Genomic DNA, 22,044 nt, shown 5'->3' on the forward strand with positions numbered 1-22,044 from the left:
AGCGCTGTCGTCCAACCAGGGCTATTCGCTTCTTCGCGAGAGATATCCTCTCCCTCCACCATCTCTACTTCGGGCATGTTGCCCCTCTTCGTCGAGGTAGGCCTAAGCCTACCCGCGCCTCGCCGGCGTGGTCCACACGAAAAGTTCCAATAATTTGGCAAAACGATCACTCACCGAAAAAGGTCCGGTAACGACGTGATCCCCTGAAGTTACTGCGTCGAATGATGCACAGCTTGGCCACGGGAACCACAAAAATCCGACCGAAAACATTTAAATGAGCCGGAGCCGATCTGTCCACATCCGCACTCTTGGATCATTGAGCTTGTGGCTTTCTATAAATGTTCTTTACCAATCTAGAGCTCTGACAATCTAATTACTACGCACGTAAGCGAGCTACGTAACAAAAAGCCCTTGTAGTACCCGTTACCGCATTTATTTTATTCGCGTCTTTTATTTGAACACCTAAAAACCTGCATTTTCTGCCACCTCAATGCTTGCATCTTGGTCTGCTCTTCCTACATGCAGTCGTGTTCCGTGAAAACCTCTTTTTGTTCTCCGTCACAAAGTTTTTTGTACTCTTCATCACAGGATGTAGAGTGTCCTTGTGTGACTTTTTCCTGCCATAAATGCAGCTCGCATTTAGTCTCACCTGAAACAAGAGAAGAATTAAATTTTGATACATCGGGTACGCTCTTTCATTATCCTTCCGAGACCCAAACACAACTATGCGATATAATCGGTCTTCAACGTGCTTTCATAGTGTGGTATTATGTTAAAAAATAAATTATGGGGTTTTACGTGCCAAAACACGATCTGATTATGAGGCACGCCGTAGTGGGGGACTCCGGGAAATTTGGACCACCTGGGCTTCTTTAACGTGCACCTAAATCTACGTACACGGGTGTTTTCGCAATTCGCCCCTCATCGAAATGTGTCCGCCGCGGCCGGGATTCGATCCCGCTGCTATTATGTTATGCACTTGAAAAACTATTTTTTTATAATTTCAATACCATGGTTAGATACCTTGAACTGCGTATCCATGTACGTAAGAAAAAATAACTGTCTCCATCATCTTATGTTTCCTGTGCTAAAAACTGCATGTCATTGCTTAAACGCATAGATGAAGATGGAACTACGTGTTAGAGCACTGCACGGGCTCGGGCTTACCCGAAAGCCCGTGGGCCGGGCCGGGCCGGGTAGAGCAGTTTTTTCACGGTCTCGGGCCGGGCTCGGGCACGGCGTGTGCGTTTTGACCCGGGCCCGGGCCGGGCTCGAGTTTTTTGACGCGGGCCCGGGCCGGGCTCGGGCTTTCTGCGAGTTATTCTCGGGCTTCTCAACTCTGAAAAATATGTATTTTTCGGTCTCGGGCCGGGTTCGGGCCGGTTTCGAGCCGGGCTCGGGCCGGATCGAGCCGGGCTCGGGCCGGTTTCGAGCCGGGCTCGGGCCAGGCTTGGGCTTAAGGTGAAGGGGTGGCGGGCCGGGCCGGGCGGGTAGCGTAGATTATTTGCGGGCCCGGGCCGGGCCTGGGTCTCACCATAAAAGTTTTGATCGGGCTCGGGCGGGCCGCCCAATGTAAAAACGGGCCCGGGCCGGGCCCGGGCCACAAAAATCGGCCCGTGCAGTGCTCTACTACGTGTACTACATTGTCGTGTTGCTGCCGCATTCGGTATAGTCACGCAATCGCAGTGATTTCGAAACACACCTCAAGGTAGAATTCCGCCGTCTGGGACGACACAGAGGTCTAGATCAATTGAGTGTCAAATGCTTCCAAACTGGATGACAAGAATATCAGTAAACCACTTCTTTACAGTTACACGTGCACTGTACTTCATACCCAGAATGAATATATTGCGTAATCGCTTTCGAGTGGATTTCGAAAAAAAAATCTTGAAGGCAATGTGCAATGTATTGTACAAGGTATTGTACGACGTTACACAAAACCATCGAGATACATTCGACCAAGATATGAAATCACGGCTGTCTATTGCAACCATGTACCACTGAGTGTTTCTACACGTCCAGCAATCCAACGTTGCTGACATTGTGTCATGCACTCCACAGTTTACTTGTTCCGTAGGGTTGTAAAGGTTACAGGTTGTACAGGTCAGCCAACAATCAGTGGCTTCAGAGCAGTGTTACATGGCTGTGTAAAAAAGGTACCAGTCAAAGGAATCTAAAAACGTCATCAACCATTTGATACATCTGAAGAAAAAAAACTGCCGAAAATATGCGTTCATCACGCGTGCGCTTACTTTCTCAATGTATGTTTGCCTGCTTCACGGGCAGCAACGTATTTTTCAGTATTCTGAGCGATTAGTGCACTAGCAAGTTATGCTCAAGGCTAAGTGCACAGATACTGTTTGGTAATAATCAATGCGACACTACTGGAAATCAGCTCTGCCTAACTTGAAACTTTCGCCGCACGTGTTTGTATATTCTGTCGCAACGTATTTATTTAATTATTGGTATGTTTGTGCTGTTGCACGCAATACAGTGTCCACAACAGCTTCAGACTAGAGAATCAGGTGCATCACAACTTCAGTGTTTATGACTCAGCTGTGGTTCAGCTCACTTTTAAGGCCGTTAAATTGTCCGATTTACTCATTACTTGTCCATCTTGCTACGTTCCAACTCATTGGCGCTTCTTGATTAAACTGAATAAAACAAAAAATAGTTTATGTTTCTATGCAGACTACATTCACAATTATTGATATAACGAAAGCAGACGAGTTACGCCGGCAATAGATCCTGTGATGAGGAAACACAACGACAAATTCGCCGGTGTTTCCCAGTTGGGCCCAGGATCCTTTTAATAATGACACGGCAGACGGGAGCTTGCTACACGAAACACAGACTTTATACAGACACGCTAAACGATACAGACTATTTACATACAGACGATTTACATGTACGTGGACTAGAGTCCGCGAATCATTTGTCCTATATAAGTATGTGCCTAGCCCTCATGCGTCACCACTCGCCCTACTGCCTCGTCGTTGCGGTGCCCATGACGGTGGTTGTGCCGGTGGAGCGTCGTTGTGGCTAGGTCGCTGCTGTCGCGCCGCACCTTGTCGCGACGTGGCAGCAGGAAGAAACAGGAGGCCGGTAGAATAAAGGCCACTGCTGTAGCTGGCCAGTAACGCCTGGCCTGTCACGCCTCGGCCGCTATAACATCGGGCTCGGTCGGCGGACAGGTAGCTCAGGCGCCCCGGTGGCCAGCAGGAAGCACTGCACCAGGCCGCTGTCACAGCAGGCCGCTGGTACACAAGAGAGCAGAGCCACGGGCGGGATCCACGACCAGGTCCGCACGGTAGCAGGACGCCCGGTCGCCAGTCCTCGGGCTCGCTCAGCAGGCTGGTAGCTGGTAGCTCAGGCGTCCCGGTCCAAGCAGGAAGCACTGCACCAGGCCGCTATCACAGCAGGCCGCTGGCGCGCAGGAAGGCCCAGCCACGAACTGGATCCTCGACCAGGTCCGCACGGTAGCTGGACACCCGGTCACCGGTACCAGAGCCTGGAGCCGCCGTTTTGCGAGCTTGCGTTCGAAGCTGCCGCTCGCTCTCACGCTCTGCGTGCTCTCGTACCACTTCTTTGTTCATGGCACGTGGTCATCATCCATTATCACCATCATCAATCCTCTTCTTGGTGCTGCCATACAATCATCATTCCAAGCTGGTCTTCTCTCCACCGCACGCCACTATCCACATCATCACAGATCCATTGTTTTAAGTACACTAATGTTACCCATGCACAAATATTCTGCTTAGAATAAGATCAGAGTTAAAAAAGGATTTTGCGCTTCAACAGACATCATTACAAAGTGGCTTGGAAAAACTAGAATTGAAATAAAATGCCCTCCGGTCATCCTATACCGTATACCGTATATCGTATACCGGTAGCTTGCAGCTAATGACAGAGAGTCCACAACTAAGATACCAACATACTATGGTCTCCTCTCTATGTTAGGCCTTACGAATAGCAAAAAATAGCTTGTTCTTCCTTCGTACCACAATATAAATATTGCTGCATTATCTTCGTCATGTCGAAATGCTCCACTGACGCTCCCAACGAACGAGAACTTCCTTGATGTTCGCGTCGGCGGTGTCCCTTTGACGGCGTTAATAGATATTGCATCCCAGGTGTCCATAATGAGTTGTAACCTCCGTCATCGACTGAGGAAGGTTCTCACGCGTGCTACTACACGAGCCGTGAGCGTCGCCGATGGCCGCCCTGTTGCCGTCACTGGAATGTGTACTACCCGTATAAGTATCGCTGACCGCCACGTTCCAGTTTTATTGCGATAGCAATTATATGGACACTTCAACCGGATTTCTGCCGTCGGCGTCGCCGTCGCCGTCGCCGTGAGGTTTCGTATAGATAAAATCTTCGCCGCGCGCCGTATGCCCGAGCGGAAGCGTGCGGGCACGCACGCTATCACGGAGAGCGAACGCACTCAATCTCCCACGCGCAAGCAAGGAAGCGGGAAGCCAGCGCAGGAGGGAGCGGGGGGGGGGGGGGGGGGGGGGGGCACTTCTACTCTGCCAACAACCGCGCTCGTCGCTCGCCCGCACAGTCTCTTATCTCCACACGGCTCCGACCTTTGTACGCGCTGTGCATTCGCCGCTCAGTTTCCGTTGAAGCGATAGACCGCACGTACCTTCGCCCTCTGCGGCGTATGCACTTGCTGCCAGCGTTATGACAGTCGTTGTCTGCAGTCAATCAGTGTGATCTATTCATGTTTGTTTGTGCGCGCTCACACCCGGCTTGTTCATTCAGTTCGTAATATTCGGGCCACATTTTCCAACGCACGCTACACATGCAATGCTGCCCGGATCGGCAGTGCAGCGCTACAGGTGTGTCCCTTCACACGCGCTGCCCACGGGAAGAGCTTCTCATCAACACCACCGTTCACATGCACCTTCTCGTGGTCATGGAGTCTCTCTTCATGTCGGTCTACTTATGCCGCGGCACACCTGCTTACTTAATGAGCTCATGTTTACTACAATTCATATTGCTACCAAAGCCGCTCACCTTACTTCGTATGACATTGCTGTGTTGGTATCGCATTCATTGCTTCGCCCTTAGGGCGAAACTGTGACATTGTTTTACAGTGCTGACCAATTGTCCCCATGACTTAATCCTCGGACTCGACTTTCTTACGGCGCATTCAGCTTTGATCAACTGTTCTGCCGGTACCCTATGCCTCGAATTTCCTCTGCTCGCGCGTATTCGTGCCGAACTGTCGAACAACTTTAGTACGATCGCCTTCGTCCGCCTGCCGCCTGTGCCTGTGCCTGTGCCCTGTGCCCCTGTGCCCAATGGCGATTACGTCACCACACCTGTGCCGGATGTCCTTTTGATGCACGATATCACTGTGCCCCACTCCGTCGTCACCGTCGCTGATAACCGTACATGCCTCCCCGTGGTCAATTTTGGCCTGACAAACGAAGTTCTACCCCAAGGCATATCGGTTGCCACGATGCGTGCTATAGAAGATGACCACGTCACGATGTTTTCAGTAGATGTTCGCTCCAATTCTTCACCATGTCCACAGGATACTATTTTCCTTGACGCAACATTTCGTCCCATGATTGCTCCGGACCTATTACCTGAACAAGCAGAAGCTCTATGTCGCCTTTTGGTTTCCTACCACAACATCTTCGACCTCAGCAATCAACACTTGGGCCAGACTTCAATTGTTAAGCATGACCTAAATACTGGTGATGCCAGTCCTATTCATCGCTGGCCATATTAAGTTTCTGCTTCAGAGCGTAAGGTTATTCAACATGAAGTGAAAAAGATGCTTGCCAAAGGCATTGTTGAACCCTCGTCGAGCCCTTGGGCGTCGCTCGTGGTGCTCGTAAAAAGTCGCAGTTTCGCCCGTAAGGCGAACCATTGCGAGGCAAATTTACTAGTTGAGTATACGGAGTAAGGATGGTAGTTTTATCGGCAGTATAAACTTGGACACATTCGCTCATTAACTGAATTAACAAGCATGTTGTCAGCGCGCTGAAGCAAACATGAATAGATCACACTCGATGACCGTAGACGAGCACTGTCAAACTGCTGGCGTGTGCAAGCGCGGCTGGAGCAGTGACCGAAGGGTCGTGTGATCTGTCGGCTTCAACGGAAACTGAGCGGCGGAAGCACAGCGCATACAAAGGTCAGAGCCGTGTGCAGTCGCTTTCAAGGTACGGTGCGCGCGACAGCCCTAAGCCGCGCAAAGTATGTAGTTCTTGGCTGAGTAGAAACCACGCACTCGCCCTCCCGCACTGCCTTCCCGCTTTCCTCCTTTCGCGTGGGAGATTGAGACGCCAGTTCTCCTTGCGCCCGGTCGCAAGATACGCATTTAGTGCCGCATCTAAACGTTGCCTCCCCTTCCCCCCTCCCATCCCCCCACGGCCTTTCGCACGACCGGAGACGTCGTGTTTGCTCTCCGCCGTGCCTTCGCTCTCCGTGAAAGCGCGCGTCCCTCGCGCGCTTTTCAGTGACACATGCAGCATACGGCGCGCGGCGACGAGTTTATCACCGTTGGACTTTATACGGAACCTCACGGCGGCGACGACGACGACGACGACAGCGACGGCAGGAATGCGCTTGGAGTGTCCATATAATTGCTATCACAATAAAATAAAGATGGCACATGGCGTTTCTGCGTAGATTATCGTCATATAAACCGAATTTCCAAGAAAGCCACCTACCCCTTGCCTCGCATTGACGACAATGCGATGCCCTCGCATTGTCTGCACGGTGATAACTACTTTTCACCAATAGATCTTCGGTCTGGTTACTGGCAAATTTATGTGGATGAAAAAGACCAAGAGAAGACTGCGTTCGTCACCCTTAATGGTCTATATCAATTCAAAGTTATACCATTCGGTCTATGCGACGCCCCAGCAACGTTCCAACGTATGATGGACTCTTTGCTTCAAGGGTTCAAATGGTCAACATGCCTCTGCTACCTAGGCGACGTTCTCATATTTTCGCCTACATTTGAGACACACTTTGAGTGCTTGTCTGCGGTTGTTCAAGTCTTCAGGGAGGCTGGGCTCCAACTAAATTCATCGAAGTGTCACTTTGGTCGTCGGCAGATTACAAGGCTTGGCCACCTCGTTGACGCTTCCGGTATTCAACCAGACCCGGAGAAAATTCGTGCTGTCACCTATTTTCCTGTACCTCAGTCTGCCAAAGACGTCCGAAGTTTGGTAGGATTCTGCTCCTACTTCCGGCGGTTCGTTAAAGACTTCACAGCGATTGCCCGATCACTTAAAGATCTTCTGAAGAAGGACGTGCCGTTTACGTGGGGTCCCGCTCAAACTTCCGCATTTGCCCACATGACCAACATTCTCACCACGCCACCTATACTGGCCCACTTTGACCCGTCCTCTTCTACAGGGGTCCGTACCGATGCCAGTAGTCACGGTATCGGAGCCATCTTAGCCCAACGCCAACAGGGCCAAGATCGTGTTATTCCCTACACTAGCCGCCTCCTCACAGCAGCGGAGCGAAACTATTCGATTACAGATCGTGAATGCCTGGCTCCCGTCTGGGCGGTTTCCAAATTCCGCCCGTACTTGTATGGCACGCACGTCTCTATAATCACGGACCACCACGCGCTCTGCTGGCTTCCCTCTCTCAAGGATCCTACCGGCCGGCTTGGTCGCTGGGCTCTGCGGCCCTGCTACGCCTCAAACCATATTACTCTCCTGTTACCACCGATATTTAGACGCACCGGGATGGTGCTTCTGCCGCCGGCGATAATGATAGATGCACATTGCGTGTTTCTTTTGGACGATGCCCGCGGACGCCCCGACGACGACGAACTGCTTTTGGCTCACGAACTGTCGGGTGAACTGGCCAGAGCTGCAGTTATCCTTTGTACACATATTTTGTAAATAGTCTCCAGTTCTCAATCCTTCGTTCACGTAACAATATGTATATATATATATATATATATATATATATATATATATATATATATATAACGCGAGCGTACTTGAGGCTTTCTTTGGTTTATATGGTATATTACTCGAGAAATAGAATTTTAGGAGGAATGTACGAAGCCCACCCTAATTATGTCTCCCCCCCCCCCCCCGAACAGATCGCCCGTTCAGTGTCCGCGAATATGCACCTGGATTCAAGGTCTTCAGGCATGTTTTTCCTCCACGCACCACACATGACTGGAACTGCCTGAAGCATACTGTTGATTCTTCGCTATACTCCTCCTTTTCTGCCGCCCTACAGCAGCGCCTCAGTTGAAGTAGTGCACTTGAAGTATACCCGCAGTGCACGGTTGGCTCACATCAATTTTGTCACATATAGTTGTCGGCAAAGCGGAAAATTGAATGAAGTGTTTTGTTGTTTCCATGGCTTTTATGTCTTTAAGAAGATGTGTACGTTGTTGAATCCGCCCTACAATAATGCCCTATGTGCGCTGTAGGTGCTCAAATGAACAAACAAACAAACATACCTTCATTTCCGGTGTTGCGGGTTAGCACAAAACATTTACCACTGGGATCCCATTTCTGCAACGTGTAGGAGACTTCCCCTTCTGCAAAATACGAGTACTCGCGTGAACAGCTTTCACGAGCAACATTTATAGCTGCAATTCATGCCAAAACATAAACCCGCGCAGACGCAGGAGGCTTGAACGATAAAGTGCTTAGCGTTACGATGAGTTGACGTGTTTTAACCAACAGCGTAGCAATCTAGGATGCCGCGACATCATCAATAACGTGCATACGACACGGAAGTGCTTCGGCGAAATAACGAAGCAATTGCAGCGACGTCACCGTCGCACATCAAAACGGCCAGGGGAGCGAGCCCATAACAGGTATCGCTGTAAAACAGCTTCGTGCTGACCAGCGACTTTCAAAGGGAAAGTAACACGTAGTTTGCGTACAAGACTAGGCAACTTGAATAGATGCTCTTTAGAGACCACCACATTATCCCCGAGTCGATAGAATAAATAAATAAATAAATAAATAAATAAATAAATAAATAAATAAATAAATAAATAAATAAATAAATAAATAAATAAATAAATAAATAAACCAGCTTATGTCGTTTCCTGTGTCGAATCATTATCTCCAAACGAAAATAACGTCGCAGCATTCACGTGCATTAGAACCCGTCACCTTCGTCCTTACAACTACTTTCTGCACGGCGTGAAAAGTTGCGTTATTTCTTTTAGTATTTTTCTCGTTTGTAGTTACGTTCCCTAAAGGCATCTTTTCTGGTGGCTAATAACAGTCAACCATACATTTTTTTTTCGCTATTAACAGCTGTTAGGGCTTCTGAACACGAACTTTGATCCGAAGTTTATGCAGTCACGCGCAACGTTACTAAAACCAACTCAGTTTTGCAGCTCCGCATATCGGCCAGCGCAAGCATGTGGGCCACGCGGTGGTAGCGCGAACTAACGGCGCTGCGGTCGAGTCCGGCTACCGGTTGGCCGCGTCGGCTGCTGCTGCAGCAGCGCGGCAGCTTGGTATTGCGCACGCGTACGCTCGTCTGCGTCAATTCATTGCTCCACTGAAAAGCTATACTGCCTTCGTAATTAGAGTTCATGGTTTTTGGCTATGAGTGACAGCTTCGCAAGCACAGTATGAATCCGAAGGGCGACGTGAACGCTTCGATTGCAACGACTATGCTATACTGTGAAGCTACTCCGACATCAATTGTGACTGGCTGTGCTCGTCACATAAAGCAGTTCATAACCGATAATGCAGGATGGGGATAAAAGCAGGATGGCTAATGAGGCAAGAAGCAACAAAAAAATAGAAAACTACCAGATAGCGTGAAAAAAAATTTGACACATTATTGTTCATTTGGCCATCTGCAATTGGAGAGTTCCCTTACTTCTTATAGAAGAGTGTCCAAACTAAAATGCACCAATATTTAAAAATATACAGATGCCACGGTGCTGGACAGAACCAAGGTAATGTTGTTTGCCGTCGCTTGGAAATATATTTTTTTTGCATTCCACCTCAATACATAATTACTCTCAATTAATTAATCAACTTCTGAAATATTATAATTCGATTAAAAGCGTCAATGAGAAGCTTGTAGAGCACCATGAACAAATCCTGATCTAGATTTCTGTTGCTCAATTCGTGCTACATATAAGTGCTTTTCCGAGCGTTAAAGAAGCCCGTGAATACACGCAAAATTGCCGCTGCGACTGGCCGCTCGAGGCACTTTGCGTATATTCGCGGGCTTCTTTCACGCTCGGAAAAACACTTTATGTAGCACGTATTGCGCAACAGAAAGCTGTATCAGGAGTTTTAGGGGCGAAGCTCCTTATGGCGGCACCCGTTCCGTCCCCGTCGTAGTAGTAGTAGTAGTGTGTAACCAGTCTGAGAAAAATGAGAAAAAAAAAATGTCACAGTTTCGCCCTAAGGGCGAAGCAATGAATGCGATAGCAACACAGCAATGTCATACGAAGTAAGGTGAGCGGCCTTGGTAGCAATATGAATTGTAGTAAACATGAGCTGATTAAGTAAGCAGGTGTGCTGCGGTGTAAGTAGACCGACATGAAGAGAGACTCGATGACCACGAGAAGGCGCGTGTGAAACGGTGGTGTTGATGAGAAGCGCTTACCGTGGGCAGCGCGTGCGAAGGGACACACCTGTAGTGCTGCACTGCCGATCTGGGCAGCATTGCATGTGTAGCGTGCGTTGGAAAATGTGACCCGACTATTACTAACTGAATGAACAAGCGTGGTGTGAGCGCGCACAAACAAACATGAATAGATCACACTGAATGGCTGCAGTCAACGACTGCGCGCAAACGGAAGGGCAGCCGGTAGCTCGACTCGATCGCAGCGCCGTTATTTCTCGCGACCGCCACGGCGCCCATGTTTACAGTGGATCTGTGAAGCTGAGTTCGTTCTAGTAAAGCTGGTCACGGGTATGTGTCTGTTTGAGCGTGCTTGCACGTACGGTTGAAGCCACTACATGTGAAATAAGATATTCACTCACCCGATTGATAGGTTACACTCAACGTTGCCTTGTCGCCCTGCGCATCTAGTGTTGCATGTGTTCCATTTTCGCCAAAACTGTAAGTTGCAAGAATAGTAACCAGTGCCAGACTTTCAGTTAGGAAGGAAGGAATTCTTCACTACAGAATTCAGTTATCACTCACGTACTTTTTCACGCAGCGGCTACGCTCTCATACACGAACAGCTTTATTTTGTAGTAATCACTCATTTCTTTAGCTTACTTAATTTTTTCGTTACTGAGATTTAATTACGTAATGATAACTACTTATCTAACTCGAGAAGTACTGTCCTCATTAACGAATTTTAAATGCGAAAATTGTAGAGCAACATGAAAAACTTCCGATAAAGCTTTTTGTTGCTCAATACATGCTACATAAAAGTTCCAAGTTGGAAAGAAGCCCACGAATACAAGTAAGATTGCCGCACGAATGGCTGCCCGAGGCACTTTGCGTATATTCGCGGGCTTCTTTTCGCTACAAAAAAAACAGTTTTATGTAGCCCATATTGACCAACGTAAAGCTGTAACGGGAGCTTTTCATGTTGCTCTACAATTTTCTCATTGACACTTCGATAATTAGGAGAGTACTTCTCGAGTTAGATAATTAGTTACAATTACCTAATAAAATGTCAGTAACGAAAAAAAGTTACTTGCGGCTACTTCACTGTACTGGAAACATTATGCACTACGCTTTTGTCGAGTAACGCTATTGCTCTTTTCTTACATCTTGGTGCATGATAGTTGGCACACCCTGCATAACACATACGCTTGCTGTATTGCATACATCGATACCTCGAAAACCAGAAAAACGGAAGCGAACGACAAAAGTAGTAGCATTCAAAAAAATTACATAGAATTTATGGTCATATCTGCAATTATTTACAATATCTGGCTATAACAATGCTGTTATGTCTATTAGAAGTGCACAAGTTCACGAGGTAATGCGTGAAAAGTCACTCCGCATTTTCCAGAAGGTGCCTGCGGAAGCGCACGTTGTCTGCCACTCGTAAATTCCAAGCGAGTAGCGACTGAAGACTAAAAGAGCTTGACTGTTCTGCGGACACACTTGGCAAGTTGGAGAGCAGAGCCGAGCTTTGAAGTGAACTTTCTTGTCAAATCCATAAGCTACTCCTTCTGTCAGCTCGTGAAAGGTTTGATAGTTGTATTTACAGTGCAACATCAAATACTTACTCAGCTATCGTTTCACACGATATAAGTTTTACATTTGCCATGTTGTTTCCTGCTTGTGCCATTGCAGGGTGATCCGTCATTTCGCTGCTCTCATTCTTCTTCATGTTAGACGCTGTAGTCATTGCGCCGGAAAACCCACGCACACACTTGGTGGCATCCGGTGATTATAGCGGTCTCATTTAGCAAATTCTCCTACGTAGTAATTTTTGCAACCTCACCATGAAGATCATTGGCCACACAGCTCTAGTGGCCCATGTGCCACTTTTTTGGGCCAGAACAACAATTCTTGAATGGATCTTGTAGAATACCTGTTTACATAAGACATATCTAAGAGTATAGCATCCTTCCAGAAGCTACTGGAAGGATTTGTGCGGTGGCTGTTTCGAAACACTTCAGCTGCTAAACCTTTAGCATAGCTGGTAGAAATCTTTTTAGCGAGACCAGATATTTGCCTCAATTAGATCTCCTTTCTTTGGACGTTCTGAGTGCATACTGCAGGACGGTAATCCTTCAGGGCTTTTACTTGCGTGGCTTGCAGTGTCAGTCATAAAATTCCACACATTTATTCATTCGCTCTATATAAGTACGTCTGTGCCTGAAATCACCTTTCTAGTAAATATTACAGTGAAGTGAATCTTCGAATTGCTGACGGAGTAGGTACGTCTGCCCACAAAGTATTTAAGATTGCACGAACTATGAAAGAGCAAAAAAAAGAATGTAAGGTTCAGCACATCCGCACAGCCTGCAATTAAGGGGCTACAATTGAGCGTAGGGCCTCAAATGTATCGTTTCTAACGCAATGCTACAATGTGTTAAGTTTGCTATCCGCACTTCTAAAGCTTGTGCGTGCATTCGTACATGCTTAAATGCAAACGCAAATTAAACAAGCATAAGGAATAATTACCTGCTCATGCACTTTGTTCAACAAAATGCAATGGGCACGACAAATACTGGTCCGGTGTATTTTTATAGCTTACACTTATGGTGTTATATCTATATTTATGGAATCCGGCGTCGGATTCCTTAAAGCACCACCAGATGGTGTTCACGTCCGCGTAACCGCGGAGGAACGGCGCCGGTAATGCGGGGCAAAGAAAAATAAGAACCAGAAAGCACGCCTTCGCGCATAGCTTTCGCTGCAAGCGTTCACCGGTAAAGATTACGGTAGCTTAAGCTGCAGTTGCCGGGAAGCAGCCACTGCGTGGCCGGCCTGTATATAGCGCTGCGCGTCGCGGCTCGGCCAGTCAGTGCGGTGATTTCGGTGAGTTCTCTCGTGCGCTCGATGACAAACCTTCGACTTCGACTTCTTAGTCAGCTGCGGTGCCCTGCTCCTTTAGACGTCCACGCAAGTACGCGAACGAGACCGAGGCGTCATCGGAGAGACATTGCTATACTGCCGCATTCACCCACGTAGGGATACATAAGTGCCCTTGAGTATTTCTGGCACTGAGCGGCCTTTTGCTTGCCTGCCAGAGTCAGCCTTAGCACGTTCTTGTTTCTGCATTATAGCAGGGAAAATTATCGTCGCTCCTTGGGAACTTTATGCACCCCAATCCTCATTACTGTACTGTGCTGCATGGGGAAGTCTCATCGCTGTGGACTCTTAGAATGGAAGCTTGGGTTGACTTATGCTTTTCTAGAATAAAGCTTCCCAGCTGCGATTAGCTTTCTGTGGTGATTGATAAAAAATGCACAATACATGCAGCGATATTCGTAGAAATAGACCCCAGTGTGAGAGGACAGTGTATTCAGCGCTGTCTTGCCCTGGGCGCGAAGTGCACGTCTATTTTTCTTGACGTGTGTGTGGCTTATGTCAGCTTCCATTAGACTCATATTAAACTTTTTTTCTCAGTTTCCACCCTTCATCACGTGTTTTGCGAGCTGATTTGTGATTCTTCTTTAGTGGAGTGAACAGATAGATATACGCGTTTGTGCTTACTCCTTCCTACGACCGTGGGTGTTACACAACACACTCCTTAGCTCCGAGACAAGCATTTTGCCGAGGAGGCAGTGACGTCAGCAAACTGTACACGTATTGACAAGTCAGTGTAAAACATTTTGTCATGGAAGAGTTCCTAATAAACATAGTTAAAGTTGTGTTCTTTATAACACGAGGGATTCTGCCCAGAAAACTCACATAGGTCTCCTCCGTCGTTTACTGGTGTGTCATTCGCATGCAACTCACGACACTGGCAATGCGTTTATTTCACTATAGATGAATACATAATTGTCCTGGTGCTGAGGGAAAAAGGTATAATATTACATGAGTCACCTTTACCCTCAGCACCATGCCAATCATGTACTCACGACATGAATCACCTGACCCAGCCTCCAGCACCATGATAGCAATCAATATATCAGAGATGATCTCCACAGCGATGGTCAATTGCAAATGGCACCTAGAATTTAAAAAAATATAGGGTTTTACGTGCCAAAGCCACGATCTGATTATGAGGCACGTCGTAGTGGGGGACTCCAGAATAATTTGCACCACCTGGGATTCTATAACGTGCACGTAAATGTAAGTACAAGGGTGTTTTCGAATATCGCCCCCCTCGAAATGCGGCCTCCAATGGCCACGATTTGATCCCGCGACCTCGTGCTTAGCAGCCCAACACCCTAGCCATTAAATAACCACGGTGGGTGGCACTTAGATAAGAAAAATGGGAGAAGTATTAAGACTACGAGCACATGTATTCATGTGTTTTCGAGTCGAATTGGTAAAGCTAGCAGAAGCTTGAATAGTTCATGCTAAATGGTTATTTTTCTTTAAAAGCAAGTTTTACCTTACCAGCTGCCTCCTAAATACACGAAATCGGAGAATTCGTTTTTTTCGCCGTCGAAGCACCGAGTCTGGTTATTTTTTTTTCATATTTTCACGAATATCACAGAAATATATGCAATAATATAAAAGAAATCGTTGGAATTTATGGATTGTAATAAGATATTTTACATAAGTCTAACAATTACTTTGAAATAACGGAGAAAACTAACCAAATTTAGCAAACATTAGGCATCAAGATTACCGATGTGTCATTCGGCAATAAAGAACGACGTCACAAATTTTGTAACTTCCGTCTATCGTGGTTGGTTATGTAGGCAATACTGGCTTAATAGAACATTACCAAAATTATCCTAAACAATGTTGCGATTGCACGTAAAGTGTGAATGAAGATGCCGCATTCGTCCACTTCAAATGTTTCAGCAGATGTAGTTTACAAAATTTGCATATGTGTCTTTCATACGCAGTTACCGGGGTGAACACTTTTGTGATTAAACTGTTTTCTCTATACATTATCTTTTGTTATTCTGGATAAGATTGATAATTGTTTATTGCTAAACAATTTTTGTTTCCTCTTCGGTATTGAGAGGCGTAAAATAAAAACTGTCAGCCCTTCCACTGGGGTGGAGATGGAATACCAGCGAAGTATGCTGGGAATTATGTATTTCCAATTATGACTATTAAGATGTGATGATGTAATTGGTTATTTAAAGTATTAAATAATGAGAAATATATATGATCCGGTGGTTTTCATTTATTTAGTGACCACAGGGACCATGGCCTTATGCCTGAAAGCGCATAGGGCCATGGTCCACGGCTTCTACACGCTTACTTGTATGCGCGAAAGTATAGCGCATACAAAGGTAGAAGCCGTGTTGCAGATCGGTTTCAAGATACGATGCGCGCGACCGCCCGGCGCCACGAAAACTACAAGTACGCAATCGCTCGCAGAGCAAAAGCCGCCCTCCTTCCCTCCCGCGCTGCCTTCCCGCTTTCCTCCTTTCGCGTGGGTGATTGAGTTGCCAGTTCCCCTTGCGCCCGGTCGCAAGATACGCATTTGGTACCGCAGCTAACCGTCGCCTCCCCTCCCTCCCTCCTGTCCCCCCACGGCCTTTCGCGCGACGGAAGCAGTCGTGTGTGCTCTCCGCCGTGCGTTCGCTCCCCGTGAAATCGCGCGTCCCTCGCGCGCTTTCACTCGCACATACCACATACTGCCAATGAGTTTTTTCTACACGCGGACATGACCATCGAAGACTGAGCCCTTAATAGCTTCGCTGTAAAAGAAGAAAGGCTCTGCCCATACCATAAAAATATAGCAGGCGTCTCTGAAAGACAGCAATTTTATTCCAATCAATACAGCCGTTGTCTAATTGGGGCATTTCTGTGTTTCACATGTATTTTATTTGCAAAACTGGAATTGGCACTGGGCAAAATCTTCTGAACAACTATAGAATAATAAAAGACTTCTAACTTGAGCGAACTTTGTAGGCACATTCGGAAGGTATTATACAGGGTGTTTCATTTTAGCTGCACCAAATCTTTAAAAATAGCCTGTGGCAGATAGCACAATTATAATCCTTGATCTAAACCACGCGATGAGGCGGCCATTACTTCCACGAGAAATAAAAACGCCTGAGTAATTAGCATAATTACACTAGTTAACTTTTTAATTCATGATTTTACGGCACATCTTTCAATCTACGAATTATAGCCGCTGAGTTCGCAAGGCGATACACTTGGAACGAATTCTCAGGACCTAACCAGTTTCGAGATAATAATTTTCAGTGTCCGACGAAATGCATGGGCGTTCCAGTTAACTTTGTGCTTCAATGCATAAAACAGCGTTTTCCTCAAAAAAAATGTGATTGATCCCTCTTATATAGGAATCGGTATAGAACACGAAAGTGAAACGTGTCTTCACAGAAGTAGTGTAATGTTTATTGCACATTGATATATAATGTCTATTGGTGTTTTGTGGCTAAAGCGCCCTTAGGCGTTGATGCACCCACGCTGACGCCTGGTGGCACGTCTCCTCCATCACGACTACCAACGTCGATGACCATGAGCAACCGTCGTGCATATGGAAGCTGCACTACGCTGCACACGCTAGCGCAACGCGAAAGACGAAGCACGTAACTGACACACTAATACAACGCGCAAGACAAAGCACGTAACTGAATCGTCACCGAGTCAAATCAGCGCGTACAGCGCGTCGTAATTGCAGCCTCCGCGATCAACTTCAGAAACATTTTCAGAGCTAATTGCGGAGGCCACGCTCCGCTGTGCTGAGTACGGTGAACGCCACCTGGCGTTGGTAGTGCTTCTTGATGCCAGCGTCCCTTCGAATGCTGGCATCGAGGCGTCGGAGTGCTGAGACCACCGAAGCGTTCACTGTCGGTGCGCGTTAGTGTCATAATGCAATACTTCTCTTTTCTGCTCGTAGGCGGCGGCACCGCCCCGAGCAAGAGCGCGGGTACACGGAGGAGTGTTAGATATATAAGGCGCGTCTGTGTAGCTCTCTGCAAATGCGTTTGTGGCGCAATGGGTTAAACGCTCGGCGATCTATCGTCGCGGACCGAGAGGTCGTGGGTTCGATTTCCAGATTTTGCATGTTTGTGGAACTTTTTCTTCTGGTTTCTTTCTTTGTATTATGTTCGTGTACATTATAAGCTGACGTATTTCCGTGACGGAAATACGTCAGTGAAGTCTTGGTGGACCCCGGCATAAAACACTTTCGTGTTAAAAGTTAACTGGAACGCCCATACATTTGGTCGGACACGTTAAAAATTAATATCTCGAAACTGGTTCAGTCCTGAGAATTCGTTCCAAGCGGATACGCCTTGCGAACTCAGCGGCTATAATTCGTAGATTGAAAGTTGTGCCGTAAAATCATTAATTAAAAAGTTAACTAGCGTAATTATGCTAATTATTCAATTAGGCGTTTTGATTTCTTGTGGAAGTAATGGCCGCCTGATCGAGTAGTTTAGATCAAGGATTATAATTGTGCTATCTGCCACAGGCAATTTTTAAAAATTTGGTTCAGCTAAAATGAAGCACCCTGTATATATTACTAACGAAACGGCCGACAACCGATAATGGCAAGGCCGCCAGGCGGAATGTTAGTAAAATAACAGTAGTTTTGGTGTTGTTAACCACGTATATATTTTGTTCGTGATTATTTTGATATATACAGATGAATTTTCAGCAAGAAAGACTTCCAGGAGAATGGTTTCCATATAAGAAGAGATTCCAGAAATACTCACTATGCCTCGTTAACTTTGTAGTAGTTTTCAAAGTCGTAGCTTGATCTTGTAAGACTTTCGAGATGCCAGCGCACACATTTTTGATTCCCACCTTTTACAGTGACGTCGTAACTTCGATTATACAACCAGATGGCTTGAGTAGTGTTCAGTGCCTGCAAAAACGATGCTTGTATGTAAAAATTGCCCGGTATTGGCCTTACATATACTGAAGCTACAGGGAGGTTGCATCATTTGATAAAGCGACCCTTTGTCGTGAGTGAGTTGACATTTGTGGAATGACATTGAGCGCCTTCCAACACGGACTAGTAATAGCATTGGGGAGCATAAAAAAACGGGAGAACAAAAGCACGCAAATTATTTTTTTTACTGAGACAGCAGTTAGGTGCTGGAAACTGGGTGTTTCTTTTCCGTCAATTAGTCTTTTTCTTTTATTACGCTCACGTTGTCGTCGCCGTCAACGTGCCGTCGCCAGTCTGCCTCGTCATCCCCAGCTTGACCATCGCCATGGGGCGAAGAAAAAGAAAACTTTTTCTGGAGCTATGCGCACTTGCGAACTGGGAGCGCTAATCATGACCCTATACATAACAGCAATAGCAATGGGCATTAGTGCAGATTACACTCCACACGGCCTCTGAGAGCGGTAGCGTATGTGCAGAATTTCAGAAACCAGGGTCCGTATTCTGTAACGATTCGGTTTCCAAAGAATTCCCTTTGGTGGTGGCGTCAGTCACATCTGGTTGGTCCGCTGAGGTAATCAGAACTCGACGAAGGACAGAGGCCACTCGGTGCACAGGTTTTTTTCTGGATGTGAACGTCACAAACCTAGGGGAAATACAGCACATTAGGCACGCTTCGTGCTTTCAACGCCGATCTCTCCCGTGCACACGGCACGCACAGGCTCTGCACACGGCGCATGGTGCCTTCGAATCACATCGAAGCACCACGCGCCACTTCGCTTCGTAGCAGTTGTCGGATTCGGGTCTTCCACCATTGACATGCGCATGACGTCATCTTAATATGCGTGCGCGCACCGAGGCGATGGTGTCACCGAGGCGGCGACGAATCGCTGCTCGCAAAGCGCATTCTTCGAAAACCGAAGCGCGACAGAGTATGGCCCGAGAATAAGCACACGCTGAGAATCTGGGCATCGCATATAGAAGGTGTTCTTGACAAGATGGCGGTGCGATGGCGTGCAATTCGTGGTCACGTTCGTGAAAACAGCGTCGACGGCACAAGAGAGGCATGCGATCATAACCCAGCATATGGCGCATACGCACGATGAAGGATACGCCAAGAATCAGGCGGCTGGTAGAACACAGCGTCGAAAGCATCGACGATGTCGCAAACGTAACGCCACGCATGTTTTAAATTATTAGTTCACAGCATTCACAGTCACCAAGCGCGCCATAAAACAACACTACAAATATACAGTAAAAAAAATTCCTTCCAATCTTGCAGTGGCAATGAATGCATCCTTTGCTTGTGACATTAGATATATATGTTTCGAGTTCGGTGATGAACAATCCACAGCCAAGACATTCAAAGGTACTCACTGAACCTCCCAAATAAGAAGCCTTAACACACCAACTTCCTGATCAACGTCGGCTTAAACGGACACTAAAGGCAAATACTAAGTCCAGCTAAAGCAGTGGATTAGTGCTCGAGTATCTACCTCTAAGGCGCCAAAATTATCGCGAACAGAGCCTTAGTAATCGAGAAACTAAGGTAAATGCAGGACACGATTAGAGACTCCCCAGGTGCATTCGAGTACTTACCGATGACGAAGGTACCCCTCATTTAAATTCTGTCACTATTACAGTAATGTGGAAAGATGGGAAAGTTGGCGATTAATCATCATACCGTATTGGTGAAGCAGCGCATAGACCACGACAATTTAAACTTGAGATACACAAGACAAAATGGCAGAGAGTGTCGTGTATTCTTGTGTCTCTCCACTTTGTCCTGGTCAGTGCGCTGCTTCACCAATACAGTATGATAATCTGTCACTAGTACTCAACCACAAGTTATAAAAACATCGTTGTATCGTAATTACACTGTTGACAACGACGCGGGTTGTCGAATGGTTTCGTTTTCGGTCGACTCTCCGACCGCCCGTGCTTTCGCTTTTCAATAGTTCCGTTATCGCGTAGTGCTGCGCTTGTTTTACTGGCTCGCGAAACTCTCACAAACAGTGTGTAGCAGGAATTTCATTTCCATGTGATATCGCGGGATACCCAACTGTCCACGCCGCTTGACCAAAACAGCTGCAGCGGCACATCGTACCGCCGTCTCTCGGATGACGTTTAACTCAGCGACGGCAGCAAAGGGCGGTGATGACGTATGCAACGTCACCACTCCCCGGTTGGCATGGTGGGAGATTTGGCTTGCCATAAAGGTATTCGGACTCTTCAGATGCAATTTTCCCATAAACTAAGCCGTTTCTTTTCACGAAACAAGCGTTGCGAGGTTTCTGGAATGGTATTCGCTCTAGAGCACTGCACGGGCTCTGGCTTACCCGAAAGCCCGGGCCCGGCCGGGTAGAACAGTTTTTTCGCGGGCTCGGGCCGGGCTCGGGCACGGTGTGTGCTTTTTGACCCGGGCCCGGGCCGGGCTCGGGTTTTTTGACGCGGGCCCGGGCCGGGCTCGGGCTTTCTGGTGGTGTGCATGTGACGTGCAGCGAGTTATTCTCGGGCGTGTCAGCTCTGAAAAACATTATTTTTCGGTCTCTGGCCGGGTTCGGGCCGGTTTCGAGTCGCGCTCGGGCCGGGCTCGGGCCTAAGATAAAGGGGTGGCGGGCCGGGCCGGGCGGGTAACGTAGATTATTTCCGGGCCTGGGCCGGGCCCGGGTCTCGCCATAAAAGTTTTGATCGGGCTCGGGCGGGCCGCCCAACGTAAAAACGGGCCCGGGCCGGGCTGATAAAATCGGCCCGTGCAGTGCTCTAATTCGATCAATCCACGTCGACTTAGTATATACCTTTACTGTCCCTTCAAGGAACACTATACATAAACACTGAATATCAAAAGTGGTCTAAGGATTCTTTAAACCGAAATGACAAATCAAATGCACACGGCCCACACGTCGAGCATGTAGGTTCTGAATGGTAGCCTGCTAAATGATGAAAAGAAAACATTCGGCCCGCCTTCCTCCACCGCGCGCGCGAGATTGAGTCGCGATTGGCGGCTGACCCTCGCAAAGAAGGAAGGAAGGAAAGAGTGGAAAAGGAAAAGCAGGGAGATTAACCAGTTTAGCACAACCACTTTGCTAACCTACACATGGGAGCGGGATGGGGGGGGGGGGGGGAATGAAGGATGGGGAGGAGACAGAGAGCACATAGCACAGCACACACACTGTCAGTCACAGCCCGTCACTCTGGCGTGGTACGTGACATCACTGTCACAGCCGCTTGTCCAAGCCCGTTTCTTTCAAAAACCTAAGTGGTTCCTTCGTCGCCTTCAGCTGCGATGTCTTCTGTCGACGACGTGTGAGAATCTTTTCAGTTGACATTGGTCTATTGTAAGGTGTGCTAGAACGGACGCCAGGGAATGTTGCTGAACATTCTATTCAGGACATTCGCATAGAATGTGTTCTAGCGTCTCCTCACAAATACAGGCGTTGCAAAGAGCGTTGTCGGCCATTCCAATAAGTAATGAATAAGATTTCTTGAAAGCCACCTCTAGTCATAAGCGATAAAGCAGAGTGGCCTCTCTTCGGCGGCGACCAGTTGGCATACAGAGATGCATCAAAGAGGGCAGGTGGTGTTGACGATTCCACCGGTTGGTCTGGCTGCTTGGTTTGCACCATAGAGAGAGC

At 47.5% G+C, this 22,044-nt stretch overlaps 1 protein-coding gene across 1 annotated transcript in view; it reads right to left on the reverse strand.

The window, feature by feature from the left end:
• Positions 1-419: 419 nt before the first annotated feature.
• Positions 420-22,044, reverse strand: part of LOC125945853 (uncharacterized) — a 52,306-nt gene continuing 30,681 nt past the window's right edge. The window contains exons 3-6 of the mRNA XM_049668183.1: positions 18,234-18,385; positions 10,980-11,056; positions 8,468-8,548; positions 420-649 (exon numbers count right to left, since the gene is read on the reverse strand). Coding sequence (XP_049524140.1) covers positions 516-649; positions 8,468-8,548; positions 10,980-11,056; positions 18,234-18,385 — 444 coding nt within the window. The 3' untranslated portion in view covers positions 420-515. The remainder of the gene's footprint in view (positions 650-8,467; positions 8,549-10,979; positions 11,057-18,233; positions 18,386-22,044) is intronic.

This window comes from Dermacentor silvarum, chromosome 5, assembly GCF_013339745.2.
Source record: "Dermacentor silvarum isolate Dsil-2018 chromosome 5, BIME_Dsil_1.4, whole genome shotgun sequence".
Lineage (NCBI taxonomy): Eukaryota > Metazoa > Arthropoda > Arachnida > Ixodida > Ixodidae > Dermacentor > Dermacentor silvarum.